Raw genomic sequence first — 22,482 nt, 5'->3', positions numbered from 1 at the left:
AGTCCTTCCTGTTTATAACTAGCCTATATACAGTCCACTTCCTGTTTATAACTAGTCTATATACAGTCCTTCCTGTTTATAACTAGTCTATATACAGTCCTTCCTGTTTATAACTAGTCTATATACAGTCCTTCCTGTTTATAACTAGCCTATATACAGTCCACTTCCTGTTTATAACTAGCCTATATACAGTCCTTCCTGTTTATAACTAGCCTATATACAGTCCACTTCCTGTTTATAACTAGTCTATATACAGTCCTTCCTGTTTATAACTAGTCTATATGCAGTCCTTCCTGTTTATAACTAGTCTATATACAGTCCTTCCTGTTTATAACTAGCCTATATACAGTCCTTCCTGTTTATAACTAGTCTATATACAGTCCTTCCTGTTTATAACTAGCCTATATACAGTCCTTCCTGTTTATAACTAGCCTATATACAGTCCTTCCTGTTTATAACTAGCCTATATACAGTCCTTCCTGTTTATAACTAGCCTATATACAGTCCTTCCTGTTTATAACTAGTCTATATACAGTCCTTCCTGTTTATAACTAGCCTATATACAGTCCTTCCTGTTTATAACTAGTCTATATACAGTCCTTCCTGTTTATAACTAGCCTATATACAGTCCTTCCTGTTTATAACTAGTCTATATACAGTCCTTCCTGTTTATAACTAGTCTATATACAGTCCTTCCTGTTTATAACTAGTCTATATACAGTCCACTTCCTGTTTATAACTAGCCTATATACAGTCCTTCCTGTTTATAACTAGCCTATATACAGTCCTTCCTGTTTATAACTAGCCTATATACAGTCCTTCCTGTTTATAACTAGTCTATATACAGTCCTTCCTGTTTATAACTAGCCTATATACAGTCCTTCCTGTTTATAACTAGCCTATATACAGTCCACTTCCTGTTTATAACTAGCCTATATACAGTCCTTCCTGTTTATAACTAGCCTATATACAGTCCTTCCTGTTTATAACTAGTCTATATACAGTCCTTCCTGTTTATAACTAGTCTATATACAGTCCTTCCTGTTTATAACTAGCCTATATACAGTCCTTCCTGTTTATAACTAGCCTATATACAGTCCTTCCTGTTTATAACTAGCCTATATACAGTCCTTCCTGTTTATAACTAGTCTATATACAGTCCTTCCTGTTTATAACTAGTCTATATGCAGTCCTTCCTGTTTATAACTAGTCTATATACAGTCCTTCCTGTTTATAACTAGTCTATATGCAGTCCTTCCTGTTTATAACTAGTCTATATACAGTCCTTCCTGTTTATAACTAGTCTATATGCAGTCCTTCCTGTTTATAACTAGTCTATATGCAGTCCTTCCTGTTTATAACTAGCCTATATACAGTCCTTCCTGTTTATAACTAGCCTATATACAGTCCACTTCCTGTTTATAACTAGTCTATATACAGTCCTTCCTGTTTATAACTAGTCTATATGCAGTCCTTCCTGTTTATAACTAGTCTATATACAGTCCTTCCTGTTTATAACTAGTCTATATGCAGTCCTTCCTGTTTATAACTAGTCTATATGCAGTCCTTCCTGTTTATAACTAGCCTATATACAGTCCTTCCTGTTTATAACTAGCCTATATACAGTCCACTTCCTGTTTATAACTAGCCTATATACAGTCCTTCCTATTTATAACTAGCCTATATACAGTCCTTCCTGTTTATAACTAGCCTATATACAGTCCCTCCTATTTATAACTAGCCTATATACAGTCCTTCCTGTTTATAACTAGCCTATATACAGTCCACTTCCTGTTTATAACTAGTCTATATACAGTCCTTCCTGTTTATAACTAGTCTATATACAGTCCTTCCTGTTTATAACTAGTCTATATACAGTCCTTCCTGTTTATAACTAGCCTATATACAGTCCTTCCTGTTTATAACTAGCCTATATACAGTCCTTCCTGTTTATAACTAGCCTATATACAGTCCTTCCTGTTTATAACTAGCCTATATACAGTCCCTCCTATTTATAACTAGCCTATATACAGTCCTTCCTGTTTATAACTAGCCTATATACAGTCCACTTCCTGTTTATAACTAGTCTATATACAGTCCTTCCTGTTTATAACTAGCCTATATGCAGTCCTTCCTGTTTATAACTAGCCTATATACAGTCCTTCCTGTTTATAACTAGCCTATATACAGTCCTTCCTGTTTATAACTAGTCTATATGCAGTCCTTCCTGTTTATAACTAGCCTATATACAGTCCTTCCTGTTTATAACTAGCCTATATACAGTCCTTCCTGTTTATAACTAGTCTATATACAGTCCTTCCTGTTTATAACTAGCCTATATACAGTCCTTCCTGTTTATAACTAGCCTATATACAGTCCTTCCTGTTTATAACTAGCCTATATACAGTCCTTCCTGTTTATAACTAGTCTATATACAGTCCTTCCTGTTTATAACTAGTCTATATACAGTCCTTCCTGTTTATAACTAGTCTATATACAGTCCTTCCTGTTTATAACTAGTCTATATACAGTCCTTCCTGTTTATAACTAGCCTATATACAGTCCTTCCTGTTTATAACTAGCCTATATACAGTCCACTTCCTGTTTATAACTAGTCTATATACAGTCCTTCCTGTTTATAACTAGTCTATATACAGTCCTTCCTGTTTATAACTAGTCTATATACAGTCCTTCCTGTTTATAACTAGTCTATATACAGTCCTTCCTGTTTATAACTAGTCTATATACAGTCCTTCCTGTTTATAACTAGCCTATATACAGTCCACTTCCTGTTTATAACTAGCCTATATACAGTCCTTCCTGTTTATAACTAGCCTATATACAGTCCACTTCCTGTTTATAACTAGCCTATATACAGTCCTTCCTGTTTATAACTAGTCTATATACAGTCCTTCCTGTTTATAACTAGCCTATATACAGTCCTTCCTGTTTATAACTAGTCTATATACAGTCCTTCCTGTTTATAACTAGTCTATATACAGTCCTTCCTGTTTATAACTAGCCTATATACAGTCCTTCCTGTTTATAACTAGCCTATATACAGTCCTTCCTGTTTATAACTAGTCTATATACAGTCCTTCCTGTTTATAACTAGCCTATATACAGTCCTTCCTGTTTATAACTAGTCTATATACAGTCCTTCCTGTTTATAACTAGCCTATATACAGTCCTTCCTGTTTATAACTAGCCTATATACCGTCCTTCCTGTTTAAAACTATCCTAGTCCAGACGTGCCTCCTCCTAGCTCCTACCCTAAATACAGTAGACGTGCCTCCTCTTAGCTCCTACCCCTACAGACAGTAGACGTGCCTCCTCCTAGCTCCTACCCTAAATACAGTAGACGTGCCTCCTCCTAGCTCCTACCCTACAGACAGTAGACGTGCCTCCTCCTAGCTCCTACCCTAAATACAGTAGACGTGCCTCCTCCTAGCTCCTACCCTACAGACAGTAGACGTGCCTCCTCCTAGCTCCTACCCATACAGACAGTAGACGTGCCTCCTCCTAGCTCCTACCCATACAGACAGTAGACGTGCCTCCTCCTAGCTCCTACCCATACAGACAGTAGACGTGCCTCCTCCTAGCTCCTACCCATACAGACAGTAGACGTGCCTCCTCCTAGCTCCTACCCATACAGACAGTAGACGTGCCTCCTCCTAGCTCCTACCCTAAATACAGTAGACGTGCCTCCTCCTAGCTCCTACCCATACAGACAGTAGACGTGCCTCCTCCTAGCTCCTACCCTAAATACAGTAGACGTGCCTCCTCCTAGCTCCTACCCTACAGACAGTAGACGTGCCTCCTCCTAGCTCCTACCCATACAGACAGTAGACGTGCCTCCTCCTAGCTCCTACCCATACAGACAGTAGACGTGCCTCCTCCTAGCTCCTACCCATACAGACAGTAGACGTGCCTCCTCCTAGCTCCTACCCATACAGACAGTAGACGTGCCTCCTCCTAGCTCCTACCCATACAGACAGTAGACGTGCCTCCTCCTAGCTCCTACCCTAAATACAGTAGACGTGCCTCCTCCTAGCTCCTACCCATACAGACAGTAGACGTGCCTCCTCCTAGCTCCTACCCATACAGACAGTAGACGTGCCTCCTCCTAGCTCCTACCCATACAGACAGTAGACGTGCCTCCTCCTAGCTCCTACCCTACAGACAGTAGACGTGCCTCCTCCTAGCTCCTACCCTACAGACAGTAGACGTGCCTCCTCCTAGCTCCTACCCATACAGACAGTAGATGTGCCTCCTCCTAGCTCCTACCCTACAGACAGTAGACGTGCCTCCTCCTAGCTCCTACCCATACAGACAGTAGACGTGCCTCCTCCTAGCTCCTACCCATACAGACAGTAGACGTGCCTCCTCCTAGCTCCTACCCTAAATACAGTAGACGTGCCTCCTCCTAGCTCCTACCCTAAATACAGTAGACGTGCCTCCTCCTAGCTCCTACCCTAAATACAGTAGACGTGCCTCCTCCTAGCTCCTACCCTACAGACAGTAGACGTGCCTCCTCCTAGCTCCTACCCTAAATACAGTAGACGTGCCTCCTCCTAGCTCCTACCCTAAATACAGTAGACGTGCCTCCTCCTAGCTCCTACCCATACAGACAGTAGACGTGCCTCCTCCTAGCTCCTACCCATACAGACAGTAGACGTGCCTCCTCCTAGCTCCTACCCATACAGACAGTAGACGTGCCTCCTCCTAGCTCCTACCCTAAATACAGTAGACGTGCCTCCTCCTAGCTCCTACCCTAAATACAGTAGACGTGCCTCCTCCTAGCTCCTACCCTAAATACAGTAGACGTGCCTCCTCCTAGCTCCTACCCTAAATACAGTAGACGTGCCTCCTCCTAGCTCCTACCCTAAATACAGTAGACGTGCCTCCTCCTAGCTCCTACCCATATAGACAGTAGACGTGCCTCCTCCTAGCTCCTACCCATACAGACAGTAGACGTGCCTCCTCCTAGCTCCTACCCATACAGACAGTAGACGTGCCTCCTCCTAGCTCCTACCCTAAATACAGTAGACGTGCCTCCTCCTAGCTCCTACCCATACAGACAGTAGACGTGCCTCCTCCTAGCTCCTACCCATACAGACAGTAGACGTGCCTCCTCCTAGCTCCTACCCATACAGACAGTAGACGTGCCTCCTCCTAGCTCCTACCCATACAGACAGTAGACGTGCCTCCTCCTAGCTCCTACCCATACAGACAGTAGACGTGCCTCCTCCTAGCTCCTACCCATACAGACAGTAGACGTGCCTCCTCCTAGCTCCTACCCTAAATACAGTAGACGTGCCTCCTCCTAGCTCCTACCCTAAATACAGTAGACGTTTCTCCTCCTAGCTCCTACCCATACAGACAGTAGACGTGCCTCCTCCTAGCTCCTACCCATACAGACAGTAGACGTGCCTCCTCCTAGCTCCTACCCTAAATACAGTAGACGTGCCTCCTCCTAGCTCCTACCCCTACAGACAGTAGACGTGCCTCCTCCTAGCTCCTACCCATACAGACAGTAGACGTGCCTCCTCCTAGCTCCTACCCATACAGACAGACGTGCCTCCTCCTAGCTCCTACCCTAAATACAGTAGACGTGCCTCCTCCTAGCTCCTACCCTAAATACAGTAGACGTGCCTCCTCCTAGCTCCTACCCATACAGACAGTAGACGTGCCTCCTCCTAGCTCCTACCCATACAGACAGTAGACGTGCCTCCTCCTAGCTCCTACCCATACAGACAGTAGACGTGCCTCCTCCTAGCTCCTACCCTAAATACAGTAGACGTGCCTCCTCCTAGCTCCTACCCATACAGACAGTAGACGTGCCTCCTCCTAGCTCCTACCCATACAGACAGTAGACGTGCCTCCTCCTAGCTCCTACCCATACAGACAGTTCCTAATGAAAGTCTACACACACTTTGCATAGTTTTCACATTTTGCAGCCTTAAATTAAAATCTAGAAGTGCATTAAATGGGGATTTTTTTCCCCCATTGATCAATCAAAAATATTGATTTTTTTTTAAAGACTTTCACTAGGCACCGTACATCTCATTCAGACTCATTGAAGCTCTCCCTCCCTTTTTTTCCCTCCAGGATGGCGTCTCCCGTGGGGACCAGCATGCTTTGCTCTCTGTCTCGCTACAGCCGTTACATCTCCGTCCTGGACGCTGACCAGAAGACCCTCCGTTGCCCCGGCTACAGCGGAACCCTCCTGGCCAACGTGACGGACCACCGCACCCGCCTCCGCCGAGGCTCCACCTACTTCCTGCATCTACAGAGCACGCTCAGTAGACTGGCTGCCCGGGCCTTCCTCATCAGCTTTACACACCACCTCCACCTTCCCATCAGCCACCAGGAGCAGAGGCGGGAAGTAGAGGACAGGAAGCGGGGCTTCCTGAGGGATCAGCTCAGGCTCGGGGAAGACGACTGTTCCATCCTGATGTACCTCAGTCGGCTGATCACGCTGCAGTACCTGGACGGCACCACAGGGGGAGCTGTCACGACACAACCCTACCCGGAGACAGACAGCACGCCCGTAACCACACGGCGGGACCTGGAACCTAACGACATACTAGACCCTGCCACAGGGGGCGCTATTACCCAACAAGACACTGGGTCTAGTAGTGGAGGCAGAGTGAATACAGAGCAGTACCTAGACTCTACCACAGGGGGCGCTATAACCCAACAAGACCCTGAGTCTAGTACTGGAGGCAGAGTGAATACAGAGCAGTACCTAGACCCTACCACTGGGGGCGCTATAACCCAACAAGACCCTGAGTCTAGTACTGGAGTGAATACAGAGCAGTACCTAGACTTTACCACAGGGGGCGCTATAATCCCAGAGCAGGGCATAGACCCTGCCATCCTTCAGTCTGCTACTAGGGGCAGAGCACCACCCAGCTTCACCTTTAACTACACTACCAGTCTCCTATACAAGATCTGATCTGAAACTCTGACTGGAAGTGGAATCTCCTAGCCTGAGCCCTCGCGTCTCTCTCTACTCACCTCCTCAAAACAACATGGGAGGAGAAGATCTGCGGAGATTCACTCTAGGTTGGAGATGGATGGCTGTCTGTCTCCTCCTCCTTAGGGATCAGGAAGAGACTGAGGGTTAGGAGATTCACTCTAGGTTGGAGATGGATGGCTGTCTGTCTCCTCCTCCTTAGGTATCAGGAAGAGACTGGGGGTTAGGAGATTCACTCTAGGTTGGAGATGGATGGCTGTCTGTCTCCTCCTCCTTAGGTATCAGGAAGAGACTGGGGGTTAGGAGATCCACTCTAGGTTGGAGATGGATGGCTGTCTGTCTCCTCCTTAGGTATCAGGAAGAGACTGAGGGTTAGGAGATTCACTCTAGGTTGGAGATGGATGGCTGTCTGTCTCCTCCTTAGGTATCAGGAAGAGACTGGGGGTTAGGAGATTCACTCTAGGTTGGAGATGGATGGCTGTCTGTCTCCTCCTCCTTAGGTATCAGGAAGAGACTGGGGGTTAGGAGATCCACTCTAGGTTGGAGATGGATGGCTGTCTGTCTCCTCCTTAGGTATCAGGAAGAGACTGAGGGTTAGGAGATTCACTCTAGGTTGGAGATGGATGGCTGTCTGTCTCCTCCTTAGGTATCAGGAAGAGACTGAGGGTTAGGAGATTCACTCTAGGTTGGAGATGGATGGCTGTCTGTCTCCTCCTTAGGTATCAGGAAGAGACTGGGGGTTAGGAGATTCACTCTAGGTTGGAGATGGATGGCTGTCTGTCTCCTCCTCCTTAGGTATCAGGAAGAGACTGGGGGTTAGGAGATTCACTCTAGGTTGGAGATGGATGGCTGTCTGTCTCCTCCTCCTTAGGTATCAGGAAGAGACTGGGGGTTAGGAGATCCACTCTAGGTTGGAGATGGCTGGCTGTCAGTCTCCTCCTCCTTAGGTATCAGGAAGAGACTGAGGGTTAGGAGATCCACTCTAGGTTGGAGATGGATGGCTGTCTGTCTCCTCCTTAGGTATCAGGAAGAGACTGAGGGTTAGGAGATCCACTCTAGGTTGGAGATGGATGGCTGTCAGTCTCCTCCTTAGGTATCAGGAAGAGACTGAGGGTTAGGAGATTCACTCTAGGTTGGAGATGGATGGCTGTCTGTCTCCTCCTTTGGTATCAGGAAGAGACTGGGGGTTAGGAGATCCACTCTAGGTTGGAGATGGCTGGCTGTCAGTCTCCTCCTTAGGTATCAGGAAGAGACTGAGGGTTAGGAGATCCACTCTAGGTTGGAGATGGATGGCTGTCTGTCTCCTCCTTTGGTATCAGGAAGAGACTGAGGGTTAGGAGATCCACTCTAGGTTGGAGATGGCTGGCTGTCTGTCTCCTCCTCCTTAGGGATCAGGAAGAGACTGAGGGTTAGGAGATTCACTCTAGGTTGGAGATGGATGGCTGTCAGTCTCCTCCTTAGGGATCAGGAAGAGACTGAGGGTTAGGAGATTCACTCTAGGTTGGAGATGGATGGCTGTCAGTCTCCTCCTCCTGACGAATGTCCTATCCGGGTAAAACCTGGACACTGATGTTGATTGAGTGACAGTCACTAAGAGCCGTCCTTCTGATCTGAGCGAGAAGTGTGTGTGTGTGTGTGTGTGTGTGTGTGTGTGTGTGTGTGTGTGTGTGTGTGTGTGTGTGAGAGATGTTAATGATGCATGTGCTGTGTGTGTTAGTGTCGGTCAGTCTTGCGTGACGTTGCATGTTGTCCCCCAGAACCACTACAGCGCTAGGAACATTGAAGCTGTGAAAGGACCAGATTGGTGCCCGTTTCAACACATCTGATATTCGTCAAATCAGTCATGATTTATGCAGTGTAACAGGACCACGATGTGCTTACTTAAGTCCGATTTGGGATATATATATTTGGCTGTTTTCCCACTGCATAACATGTAGAAGTTTTCCCTTTTTCAAGTTTTAGAAGAAGTGACTTCTAAATGCTAACTCCCGTTCGTATAAGCTGGTTAGCATATCTAGCATACAGAAATCGTTGATGGTAGTCTAGTCGTTTTTTTAACTAATGCAGTTGATTGGCGACGATGACATGAACATGAGTTGGTGTTGACGTCCATACAGGCGTTATACTCTGATTTTTACCTCAAACATAGTGTGAAATACACATATAAACCATAGCATAAAAATCTAGGCTAATTTTGCCGGGGGACAATGAGGAGATTTGGGATCTTCCCCCCCCCCCCCACCCCGCACGTTTCCATGGCAAGGGCATTCCATTTTTTTGGGGGGGAGGGGGGGTCGAGTTCGATTTAGCTCTTTACCGCCTCTATTACCAATGACAGATATATAAACCTTGGATTGCTGATGCTGTGAATTGGGCCATATTGCCCCTCCTTATTAGGAGCAGCCCTCCATAGGAATGAATGGATATTAGCAGCCCTCCATAGGAATAGAATAAACGTGTCAGAAATGAATGTAGACATTTAAATGCATTTCTATAGCTTCCGAAATAATATATATTTTACTATTGAGTGCCAAGAGGGCTTCAAAACAGCCCCCACTGTCAGCTATCCAGGGTCTATACATATAGAACCCCCACAGCGGAAGGTGTCATAATACCCACAAGACCTAGCGGTCAAACAGGGGAAATGGTTCCAATCGTTTTGTGTTGTGATGTCAGCATGAGGGTGTAACAAGTTTGTTTTTAAAAAACGTTGCGATGACGACCACCGTTTTTTAAACTGAGATATTGACCAACTGTTTGTTGTTGATTTTAGAAACACTTAAAATAAGGGCTGTGTTTCGTGCAGGCTTACCCTTGGCGTGACGTTTTGATAAACGTCATGCAAAACTACAAGTCCCTGCCACAGCTCCTGCACGTCATCTCTAGCTGACTCCTTTGCTAACAGGTTTTGTGTCAATTTAAAAAACTTTAGCTACTATATTTAGCTAACAGGTAGTTAATCCAGAGATTCGTACCTTTACCTCGATTCGGCTGTCTCGTCCAGATCCTCTTTGTAGTTCTTTATGATAGCCACATTAGCAGATAATTAGCATAACATTTTTTTTTTGGGGGGGGGGGTAAATACAGACGACTGTATTGATAATCCACCTTGTCCTAGAGAGATTTACACGGTTATCAAAAGGTCACGTCAGGGGTCAGCCGACACGAAACACAGCCCTTATTTGAAGTGTTTCTGAAATCCCCTATGGGAACAGTTTTTAATTCTGGAAAAAAAACGATTTAAACCATTTCCCTGTTTGACCGCTAGGTTTTATGGGTATTGTGACTATACCGTGGTACTCTACACAGAGAAGGAGCTGTCAGATGCATCATAACAGCCTGAAAGTAAAGCCCACACTGGGAGCCAAATTTGAAATGGAATACATGGAGCATTAAAACACGATTTAAATGGAATACATGGAGCATTAAAACACGATTTAAATGGAATACATGGAGCATTAAAACACGATTTAAATGGAATACATGGAGCATTAAAACACGATTTAAATGGAATACATGGAGCATTAAAACACGATTTTAAATGTATTTTCGGAAGGGCTGTGGTCACCATACATGTAATACATTCAATATATACATCAGCCGTTATTGGGGAGCTATTTGATATTGGAGAGCTATTTTCATGGGTACATTATTTTCCCCATTTCAATCTTATAGCAAACACCCTGCGTTTGGTGTGACTTATGGGCAGAGCAGACCATTTCGATATGCGCTTAAATATTGTGATATGCAACCTGGAATAAAAATTGGAAGAGTTACCAGTGTTATGTAGCCCAAAAAACAACAATAAAACGATGAAATAGCTCCCCAATACCGTCTATATATTTAATGCAGCGTTTCCCAAACTGGTTCCTGGGGGACGCTAATGGGTGCACAGCTGATTTCAAATAATCAAAGCTTGATGATTAGTTGATTATTTAAATCAAGCTGTGTAGTGCTAGGACCAAAAAACCAAAACGTTCACCCATTGGGGTCCCGAGGACCCGAGTTTGGGAAAACGCTGCTTTAATGGATTACGTGAATGGTGACCACAGCCCTTCCGAAAATACATTTTAAATAGTTTTCTTATGCGATTTTTTTAATAAAAAAAATTCCCCCCCACCCTGCTCCGTGTATTCAATGTATTGCAGTTGGCTAATGGGGATACTAATCAATCAAATCAAAATTCCATTTCAAATTTGGTTCCCGGTGTGGCTGGTTCCTTCCCTGTATGTTCCTAACTAAAGTGCTAACGGGCGGCGCCAACCACTTTCTCCATAGTAACCATCCAGCGTCTTCCTGGACACTTTTTTTTTTTTTTTTTTTACGACTAAATGTGAAATATTGAAAACTGTTGTCTGAAGGTTGTCATAGTAATGTTGTGGGAGTGTTGTGATGTCAGCATGAGGGTGTAACAAGTTTGTTTTTAAAAAACGTTGCCATGACGACCACCGTTTTTTAAAACTGAGATATTGACCAACTGTTTGTTGTTGTTGTTGTTGTTGTTGTTGACGTGTCGTTGCTAGGACGACTGTAACTCCAGTGCCATAGAGGTGAAGTAATCATCGATCTATGACCTGTTACCTGACCGTTACCGGATCCACCACATCTCTGGAATTAGACATTCTGAGGTCTGACATTGGGCTCCCGAGTGTCACAGCGGTCTTAAGGCACTGCATCTCAGTGCTTGAGGCGTCACTACAGACCCCCTGGTTCGATTCCAGGCTGTATCACAACCGGCCCGTGATTGGGAGTCCCATAGGGCGGCGCACAATTGGCCCAGCGTCGTCCGGGTTTGGCCGGTGTAGGCCGTCCATTGTAAATAAGAATTTTGTTCTTAACTGACTTGCCTAGTTAAATAAAGGTTAAATAAAAAATTTATAAATTCCCACAGAACCGCACTCATTCCTACTGTAGTTCTGAATCATAAACCACGTTTTCATCCACAGTTTTTATGTGAGTATAGTCATACCATATAAATGTTAATGGGAAACAGGTAGTTTCGGTACAATTTTATAAATGCAGACATAACTTATTTGTTTGACATGGTTTGTGTCGGTAAAATTTAATCATGCGAGAAATGGTGGTGGAAATGGCCTTTTATGCGCATATAGAAGCTAGGTTTCCATCCAATTGGTGACAGGTTTTCATACCAATATTCAAAAATCCTCATGAAGAAAATATGCTAATTTTCCACCAAACGGACTTGTTGCTGATAAAAAAATCAGTGGGGTGACGACGTAGTGACCACAAAATGTACATTTTTTTCGCTTTTAAGTTTTCATGTACCCAATAAAAATCTAAAGTTCAGTGTCACATTTTCAACTCTACCAATAGCTTTGTCACAAAAAACTGTTGCATCATAGTTTTTTTTGGGCGGGGAAACACAAGACTGTAAGAAACACCAGCAAATCAGCTCCGAGTGATTTTTAATTATGGAAATCTGTTCCAAAGTATTCATAATAGAGAGATATTCAGTATGTGATCATATAGAAACGTAAGCAAGTTTTGAAAGTATTATGTTTCAGTCAAATATATCGTTTTGGGCATCTTGCGGTCAATTTTCAGTCTACAAATTATATGTAATTATGTTTTCCGGCCCCCTGACTATCCCGCTCAATAGAAAATCAGACCGCGGCTGAATTTACATTAAAAAAAAAACATTTTTAGTCATTTAGCAGACGCTCTTATCCAGAGCGACTTACAGGAGCAATTAGGGTTAAGTGCCTTGCTCAAGGGCACATCGACAGATTTTTCACCTAGTCGGCTCGGGGATTAGAACCAGCGACCTTTCGGTTACTGGCACAACGCTCTTACCCACTAAGCTACCTGCCGCCCTGAATCTAGTTGATGATCCCTGGTCTACAGCGTGGGTAGGCTAGTCTACGTGATGAGATTTAAGGGTAAGAGCGAGAATATCGTAGCAACCTTAACCCAACACCTAGCGACCTCCGTCAATGGGTTCGGACCTCTTGGCGTAATGGTTAAGGTCTTGGCTTGATAGTCGCTGGACCCGGATTCGAGTCCCCCTGAATTCTCTACATTGGTGTCAGATGCTCCTTTCCAGTAAATATCGTGGGTATTATTCTGGTGACATGATGCTCGACTGCCGTTTGACAAATAAAACCATTCTCGCTCTTATCCATAATAATCTAATTATGTAGACCAGCCGACCCCCACAGCCTACCCCCACAGCCTACCCCCACAGCCGACCCCCACCCCCACATCCTACCCCCACATCCGACCCCCACAGCCTACCCCCACATCCGACCCCCACATCCGATCCCCACATCCAACCCCCACATCCGACCCCCACATTCGACCCCCACATCCGACCCCCATTGTATCTGCCAGCTGTTGGCTCGAGCGCAAGTGCCATGACCAGAGTAGGCACATTTTAGCTATTGGACAAAACTATCTGTGATGAGAAAAACACTGAACTTTAGATTTTTTTATTCGGTACATGAAAACTTCAGCGAAAATGTACATTTCGTGTGTGTGCTGTCATCACCCACTGACTTTTATCCGCAATAAGTCCGTTTGGTGGAAACACACCATTGGTGGGAAAAAACGTGCATATTTTCTTTATGCGGATTTTAGATTTTAGAATATGGGCAAGAACATCCGTCGCCAATTGGATGGGAACCCAGTTACTGTTCTATAGGTATCTGCCAAAACCCTTGGTGTAAATGATGGATAACGTATATTGAAAGCAGGTGCTTCCACACAGGTGTGGTTCCTGACTCAATTAAGCAATTAACATCCCATCATGCTTAGGGGTCATGTGTAAAAATGCTGGGCAGGCCATTCATGGCTGTGCCCCCGATAGGATGACAACGGCCCCCATCCACAGGGCAGGAGTGGTCCCTGAATGGTTTGATGACCATGAAAACGATGTAAACCATATGCCACGGCCGTCTCAGTCGCCAGACCTCAACCCAATTCAACACTTACGGGAGATTCTGGAGCGGTGTTTTCCACCACCATCAATAAAACACCAAATGATGGAATTCCTCGTGGAAGAACGGCATCGCATCCCCTCCAATAGAGCTCCAGACTCTTACATTTACATTTTTAGTCATTTAGCAGACGCTCTTATCCAGAGCGACTTACAGGAGCAATTAGGGTTAAGTGCCTTGCTCAAGGGCACATCGACAGATTTTTCCACCTAGTCGGCTCGGGGATTAGAACCAGCAACCTTTCGGTTACTGGCACAACGCTCTTAACCACTAAGCTACCTGCCGCCCTCTTGTAGAAGCTATGCCAAGGTGCATTGAAGCTGTTCTGGCTGCTGGTGGCCCAACGCCCTATTAAAGACACTTTTACGTTGGATGTTTCCTGTTTGTCATTCCATCATGCGGTCTGTTTGAAAGGTCAAGATGTTTGGATGTGTGTTTTATTCTTCTGATTGTTACAGATTGTCTAAATGCAAACGGAATGGAAGCTATTGATCAGCCTTACCACAGTCTGCTTAACGTGTTGTTTTTCAGCTCAATGTATAAGTGTTGTTCTGGTCCTGGATTTCACCCACCCAGAGGAACACCTGTCTGTCTGGTTCATACCATTATGTATTTCTTCTGGTCCTGGATTTTACCCACCCAGAGGAACACCTGTACCATGGATGATCTGGACCAGTGTTAAACAGAGCTGAATGTCTGTCTGGTTCATACCGTTCTGGACCAGTGTTAAACAGAGCTGAATGTCTGTCTGGTTCATACCATTATGTATTCTTCTGGTCCTGGATTTCACCCACCCAGAGAACACCTGTACCATGGATGATCTGGACCAGTGTTAAACAGAGCTGAATGTCTGTCTGGTTCATACCGTTCTGGACCAGTGTTAAACAGAGCTGAATGTCTGTCTGGTTCATACCGTTCTGGACCAGTGTTAAACAGAGCTGAATGTCTGTCTGGTTCATACCGTTCTGGACCAGTGTTAAACAGAGCTGAATGTCTGTCTGGTTCATACCGTTCTGGACCAGTGTTAAACAGAGCTGAATGTCTGTCTGGTTCATACCGTTCTGGACCAGTGTTAAACAGAGCTGAATGTCTGTCTGGTTCATACCGTTCTGGACCAGTGTTAAACAGAGCTGAATGTCTGTCTGGTTCATACCGTTCTGGACCAGTGTTAAACAGAGCTGAATGTCTGTCTGGTTCATACCGTTCTGGACCAGTGTTAAACAGAGCTGAATGTCTGTCTGGTTCATACCGTTCTGGACCAGTGTTAAACAGAGCTGAATGTCTGTCTGGTTCATACCGTTCTGGACCAGTGTTAAACAGAGCTGAATGTCTGTCTGGTTCATACCGTTCTGGACCAGTGTTAAACAGAGCTGAATGTCTGTCTGGTTCATACCGTTCTGGACCAGTGTTAAACAGAGCTGAATGTCTGTCTGGTTCATACCGTTCTGGACCAGTGTTAAACAGAGCTGAATGTCTGTCTGGTTCATACCGTTCTGGACCAGTGTTAAACAGAGCTGAATGTCTGTCTGGTTCATACCGTTCTGGACCAGTGTTAAACAGAGCTGAATGTCTGTCTGGTTCATACCGTTCTGGACCAGTGTTAAACAGAGCTGAATGTCTGTCTGGTTCATACCGTTCTGGACCAGTGTTAATAAACAGAGCTGAATGTCTGTCTGGTTCATACCGTCACGATGCTGATTATTGTTATTATGATTCCATTAAATGATTGAATGTTTCTGTCGATGGCTGACTGAATACTGAAGCTGTTGAAGCTGTTGGGAGTCTCCGTCATTGGTTGGTTGTTGTCACGGAGACAGATCCAACCTGATGATGATCGATATTAAAAGATCCAACCTGATGATCGATATTAAAGATCCAACCTGATGATCAATATTAAAGATCCAACCTGATGATCGATATTAAAGATCCAACCTGATGATCGATATTAAAGATCCAACCTGATGATCAATATTAAAGATCCAACCTGATTACCAATATTAAAGATCCAACCTGATGATCAATATTAAAGATCCAACCTGATGATCAATATTAAAGATAAAACACAGCTGGTTCCGCTACAGTCAGTTGTGTAACTGACTAAGTATCCCTTTCTCTCTTTATGGTAACATGATGAATGTGTGCGTGTACAGCGCCTTGCAAAAGTATTCATCCCCCTTGGCGTTTTTTCCTATTTTGTTGCATTTCAATCTGTAATTTAAGTGGATTTTTATTTAGATTTCATGTAATGGACATACACAAAATAGTGGAAAAAAAATAACTTGTTTAAAAAAATTCTAAAAAATAAATATTGGAAAAGTGGTGCGTGCGTATGTATTCACCCCCTTTGCTATGAAGCCCATAAATAAGATCTGGTGCAACCAATTACCTTCAGATGTCACATAATTAGTTAAATAAAGTCCACCTGTGTGCAATCTAAGTGTCACATGATCTCAGTATCTATACACCTGTTCTGAAAGGCCCCAGAGTCTGCAACACCCCTAAGCAAGGGGCACCACCAAGCAAGCGGCACCATGAAGACCAAGGAGCTCTCCAAACAGGTAAGGGACAAAGTTGTGGAGACGTACAGATCAGGGTTGGGTTATAAAAAAATATTTGAAACTTTGAACATCCCACGGAGCACCATTAAATCCATTATTGAAAAATTGAAAGAATAAGGCACCACAACAAACCTGCCAAGAGAGGGCCAACCACCAAAACTCACGGACCAGGCAAGGAGGGCATTAATCAGAGAGGCAACAAAGAGACCAAAGATAACCCTGAAGGAGCTGCAAAGCTCCACAGCGGAGATTGGAGTATCTGTCCATAGGACCACTTTAAGCCGTACACTCCACAGAGCTGGGCTTTACAGAAGAGTGGCCAGAAAAAAGCCATTGCTTAAAGAAAGAAATAAGCAAACACATTTGGTGTTCGCCAAAAGGCATGTGGGAGACTCCCCAAACATATGGAAGAAGGTACTCTGGTCAGATGAGACTAAAATTGAGCTTTTTGGCCATCAAGGAAAACGCTATGTCTGGCGCAAACCCAACACCTCTCATCACCCCGAGAACACCATCCCCACAGTGAAGCATGGTGGTGGCAGCATCATGCTGTGGGGATGTTTTTCATCGGCAGGGACTGGGAAACTGGTCAGAATTGAAGGATGGCGCTAAATACAGGGAAATTCTTGAGGGAAACCTGTTTGTCTTCCAGAGATTTGAGAATGGGACGGAGGTTCACCTTCTAGCAGGACAATGGCCCTAAGCATACTGCTAAAGCAAACATTTAAATGTCTTGGAATGGCCTAGTCAAAGCCCAGACCTCAATCCAATTGAGAATATGTGGTATGACTTAAAGATTGCTGTACACCAGTGGAACCCATCCAACTTGAAGGAGCTGGAGCAGTTTTGCCTTGAAGAATGGGCAAAAATCCCAGTGGCTAGATGTGCCAAGCTTATAGAAACATACCCCAAGAGACTTGCAGCTGTAATTGCTGCAAAAGGTGTCTCTACAAAGTATTGACTTTGGGGGGGGTGAATAGTTATGCACGCTCAAGTTCTGTTTTTTTGTCTTATTTCTTGTTTGTTTCACAATAAAAAATATTTTGCATCTTCAAAAGTGGTAGGCATGTTGTGTAAATCAAATTATACAAACCCCCACCAAAAAAATCTATTTTAATTCCAGGTAGTAAGGCAACAAAATAGGAAAAATGCCAAGGGGGGTGAACACTTTCGCAAGCCACTATCTGGAACCAAATCCTAATGGTCGATGGACTCTATATCTAACCACAATGCATGCTCTAATCACATCCATTGATTCCCTCTCATCTATCCAACCTAACCATGATGAGCTCTATCAATCTGTCCACAGTATCTTTCATCTTCTGAAGAAAAAAAGGAGACTGTAGTGACTGAGGTGTTTTACACATCTGAGTTTTATTACATCAAACCGTTAAGGCAGAGGACAACCGAGAAGGAAACCGTTAAGGCAGAGGACAACAGAAGGAAACAGTCAGTTAAGGCAGAGGACAACAGAGAAGGAAACAGTCAGTTAAGGCAGAGGACAACAGAGAAGGAAACAGTCAGTTAAGGCAGAGGACAACCGAGAAGGAAACAGTCAGTTAAGGCAGAGGACAACAGAGAAGGAAACAGTCAGTTAAGGCAGAGGACAACCGAGAAGGAAACAGTCAGTTAAGGCAGAGGACAACCGAGAAGGAAACAGTCAGTTAAGGCAGAGGACAACCGAGAAGGAAACAGTCAGTTAAGGCAGAGGACAACAGAAGGAAACAGTCAGTTAAGGCAGAGGACAACAGAGAAGGAAACAGTCAGTTAAGGCAGAGGACAACCGAGAAGGAAACAGTCAGTTAAGGCAGAGGACAACCGAGAAGGAAACAGTCAGTTAAGGCAGAGGACAACAGAGAAGGAAACAGTCAGTTAAGGCAGAGGACAACAGAGAAGGAAACAGTCAGTTAAGGCAGAGGACAACAGAGAAGGAAACAGTCAGTTAAGGCAGAGGACAGAGAAGGAAACAGTCAGTTAAGGCAGAGGACCACAGAGAAGGAAACAGTCAAGTTAAAGCAGAGGACAACAGAAGGAAACAGTCAAGTTAAAGCACTTTTCTCAAAGAGGCTTCATGCATCCCAAATAGCCCCCTATTCCCTCGTGTCGTGGACTCTGTGTCCTATATGGGTAACAGGATGCCATTTGGGATGAGCAACAGCGATGTCACAGTCGCAGGTCTGTCGGGACCAATAGCTGAACGGCCCAGGTATTCTGAAGGCTGTGATTGGTTATTAAAGGAAATATCCACTCAAACTATATTCTGCTGTTTGTGTTTCGTTAGCCCACTGTTGATACAGTCCCAGAATGGTTTGCATTGTCAGAAAGTCAACTTTTCAAGATAAAGGATTTAGTTTAGTTTGACGAAACAAACAGCAGAATATAGTTTGAGTGGATATTTCCTTTAAGGCGTTGGAAAGGAGGTGGAGCTTTATTCAACAGGGTGAAACAGTAGAGGAATAGACCTCAAGCGCACACACACACACACACACACTCCCTCACACACACACACACCCTCACACACACATACACACACACACACACTCCCTCACACACACACACACCCTCACACACACATACACACACTCCCTCACACACACACACACACACCCTCACACACACATACACACACACTCCCTCACACACACACACTCCCTCACACACACACACACACACTCCCTCTCACACACACACACACACACTCCCTCACACACACACACACACACTCCCTCTCACACACACACACACACACACACACACACATATACACTCCCTCACACTTTGTCAAACACACATATACACTCCCTCTCTCTCTCAGCCAGCCAGCCGTCCAGCAGTAAGAGCCATCAGATCCAGTTCTTCTACAGTTCCTCCAGACCCGGCATGGGGAACCCCCCAGCGAAAGCCTCCACCTCCCCCTTCAGTTCTGCTACCCGCTCCCGGTGCTTCTCCTCCCCTGCCAGGGCCTCCTTGAACTCCTTCAGGGTCGCCTTGGGCTGCAGAGACGCCTGGATGTCCAGGGTAATCTGGATCCCTGTAAGGAGAAGGAAGGGTGTTGAGAGGGTCAGGGGGGTTAGAGAGGCCTTGGTCTGCTGGCTGGACCATCTAGGGTCAGCACCTACTGCCTCTAGACACAGAGGTCAAGGGGTTAGAGAGGCCTTGGTCTGCTGGCTGGACATCTAGGGTCAGCACCTACTGCCTCTAGACACAGAGGTCAAGGGGTTAGAGAGGCCTTGGTCTGCTGGCTGGACCATCTAGGGTCAGCACCTACTGCCTCTAGACACAGAGGTCAAGGGGTTAGAGAGGCCTTGGTCTGCTGGCTGGACCATCTAGGGTCAGCACCTACTGCCTCTAGACACAGAGGTCAAGGGGTTAGAGAGGCCTTGGTCTGCTGGCTGGACCATCTAGGGTCAGCACCTACTGCCTCTAGACACAGAGGTCAAGGGGTTAGAGAGGCCTTGGTCTGCTGGCTGGACCATCTAGGGTCAGCACCTACTGCCTATAGACACAGAGGTCAAGGGGTTAGAGAGGCCTTGGTCTGCTGGCTGGACCATCTAGGGTCAGCACCTACTGCCTATAGACACAGAGGTCAAGGGGTTAGAGAGGCCTTGGTCTGCTGGCTGGACCATCTAGGGTCAGCACCTACTGCCTCTAGACACAGAGGTCAAGGGGTTAGAGAGGCCTTGGTCTGCTGGCTGGACCATCTAGGGTCAGCACCTACTGCCTCTAGACACAGAGGTCAAGGGGTTAGAGAGGCCTTGGTCTGCTGGCTGGACCATCTAGGGTCAGCACCTACTGCCTATAGACACAGAGGTCAAGGGGTTAGAGAGGCCTTGGTCTGCTGGCTGGACCATCTAGGGTCAGCACCTACTGCCTATAGACACAGAGGTCAAGGGGTTAGAGAGGCCTTGGTCTGCTGGCTGGACCATCTAGGGTCAGCACCTACTGCCTATAGACACAGAGGTCAAGGGGTTAGAGAGGCCTTGGTCTGCTGGCTGGACCATCTAGGGTCAGCACCTACTGCCTCTAGACACAGAGGTCAAGGGGTTAGAGAGGCCTTGGTCTGCTGGCTGGACCATCTAGGGTCAGCACCTACTGCCTATAGACACAGAGGTCAAGGGGTTAGAGAGGCCTTGGTCTGCTGGCTGGACATCTAGGGTCAGCACCTACTGCCTATAGACACAGAGGTCAAGGGGTTAGAGAGGCCTTGGTCTGCTGGCTGGACCATCTAGGGTCAGCACCTACTGCCTCTAGACACAGAGGTCAAGGGGTTAGAGAGGCCTTGGTCTGCTGGCTGGACCATCTAGGGTCAGCACCTACTGCCTATAGACACAGAGGTCAAGGGGTTAGAGAGGCCTTGGTCTGCTGGCTGGACCATCTAGGGTCAGCACCTACTGCCTCTAGACACAGAGGTCAAGGGGTTAGAGAGGCCTTGGTCTGCTGGCTGGACCATCTAGGGTCAGCACCTACTGCCTCTAGACACAGAGGTCAAGGGGTTAGAGAGGCCTTGGTCTGCTGGCTGGACCATCTAGGGTCAGCACCTACTGCCTATAGACACAGAGGTCAAGGGGTTAGAGAGGCCTTGGTCTGCTGGCTGGACCATCTAGGGTCAGCACCTACTGCCTCTAGACACAGAGGTCAAGGGGTTAGAGAGGCCTTGGTCTGCTGGCTGGACCATCTAGGGTCAGCACCTACTGCCTCTAGACACAGAGGTCAAGGGGTTAGAGAGGCCTTGGTCTGCTGGCTGGACCATCTAGGGTCAGCACCTACTGCCTATAGACACAGAGGTCAAGGGGTTAGAGAGGCCTTGGTCTGCTGGCTGGACCATCTAGGGTCAGCACCTACTGCCTATAGACACAGAGGTCAAGGGTTTAGAGAGGCCTTGGTCTGCTGGCTGGACCATCTAGGGTCAGCACCTACTGCCTATAGACACAGAGGTCAAGGGGTTAGAGAGGCCTTGGTCTGCTGGCTGGACCATCTAGGGTCAGCACCTACTGCCTCTAGACACAGAGGTCAAGGGGTTAAAGGGGCCTTGGTCTGCTGGCTGGACATCTAGGGTCAGCACCTACTGCCTCTAGACACAGAGGTCAAGGGGTTAGAGAGGCCTTGGTCTGCTGGCTGGACCATCTAGGGTCAGCACCTACTGCCTATAGACACAGAGGTCAAGGGGTTAGAGAGGCCTTGGTCTGCTGGCTGGACCATCTAGGGTCAGCACCTACTGCCTATAGACACAGAGGTCAAGGGGTTAGAGAGGCCTTGGTCTGCTGGCTGGACATCTAGGGTCAGCACCTACTGCCTCTAGACACAGAGGTCAAGGGGTTAAAGGTCACCTCTGAGGGTTAGTGTTAGAGGTCAGGAGTTACCTCTGTGGATGAACTCTGCGACCTTCCTGAAGTCATCCTCCACCATTCCTCTGGAGGTCAGAGCAGGAGAGCCGAACCTCAGACCGCTGGGACGGAGAGCACTCTTATCACCTACACACACACACACACACACACACACACACACACACACACACACACACACATTACGTATATACACACACACACAGACAGACCACTGGGACGGAGAGCACTCTTATCACCTACACACACACACACACACATTACGTATATATACACACACACACAGACAGACCGCTGGGACGCAGAGCACTCTTATCACCCCCACACACACACACACACACACACACACACACACACACACACACACACACACACACACATTACGTATATACACACACACACAGACAGACCGCTGGGACGCAGAGCACTCTTATCACCTACACACACACACACACACACACACACACACATACACACACACACACACACACACACACATTACGTATATACACACACACACAGACAGACCGCTGGGACGCAGAGCACTCTTATCACCCACACACACACACACACACACACACACACATTACGTATATACACACACACACAGACAGACCGCTGGGACGCAGAGCACTCTTATCACC

At 46.0% G+C, this 22,482-nt stretch overlaps 2 protein-coding genes across 2 annotated transcripts in view; one reads left to right on the top strand and one right to left on the bottom strand.

Annotated features, from left to right (window-relative positions):
- The window catches only part of smcr8a (Smith-Magenis syndrome chromosome region, candidate 8a), a 33,939-nt gene extending 25,860 nt beyond the window's left edge, over positions 1-8,079 (top strand). The window contains exon 6 of the mRNA XM_084194360.1: positions 6,112-8,079. Coding sequence (XP_084050486.1) covers positions 6,112-6,961 — 850 coding nt within the window. The 3' untranslated portion in view covers positions 6,962-8,079. The remainder of the gene's footprint in view (positions 1-6,111) is intronic.
- Positions 8,080-17,851: 9,772 nt separating this feature from the next.
- The window catches only part of LOC311119693 (serine hydroxymethyltransferase, cytosolic-like), a gene marked incomplete at its 5' end in the record, with an annotated part of 20,701 nt that continues 16,070 nt past the window's right edge, over positions 17,852-22,482 (bottom strand). Inside the window, 2 exons of the mRNA XM_084194358.1 lie at positions 17,852-19,527; positions 21,857-21,967. Coding sequence (XP_084050484.1) covers positions 19,355-19,527; positions 21,857-21,967 — 284 coding nt within the window. The remainder of the gene's footprint in view (positions 19,528-21,856; positions 21,968-22,482) is intronic.

Source organism: Coregonus lavaretus (assembly GCF_964263955.1).
Source record: "Coregonus lavaretus genome assembly, contig: HAP1_SCAFFOLD_889, whole genome shotgun sequence".
NCBI lineage: Eukaryota > Metazoa > Chordata > Actinopteri > Salmoniformes > Salmonidae > Coregonus > Coregonus lavaretus.
The sequence above is the reverse complement of the archived record's forward strand: the minus strand, read 5'-3'. Positions and strand labels throughout refer to the sequence as shown.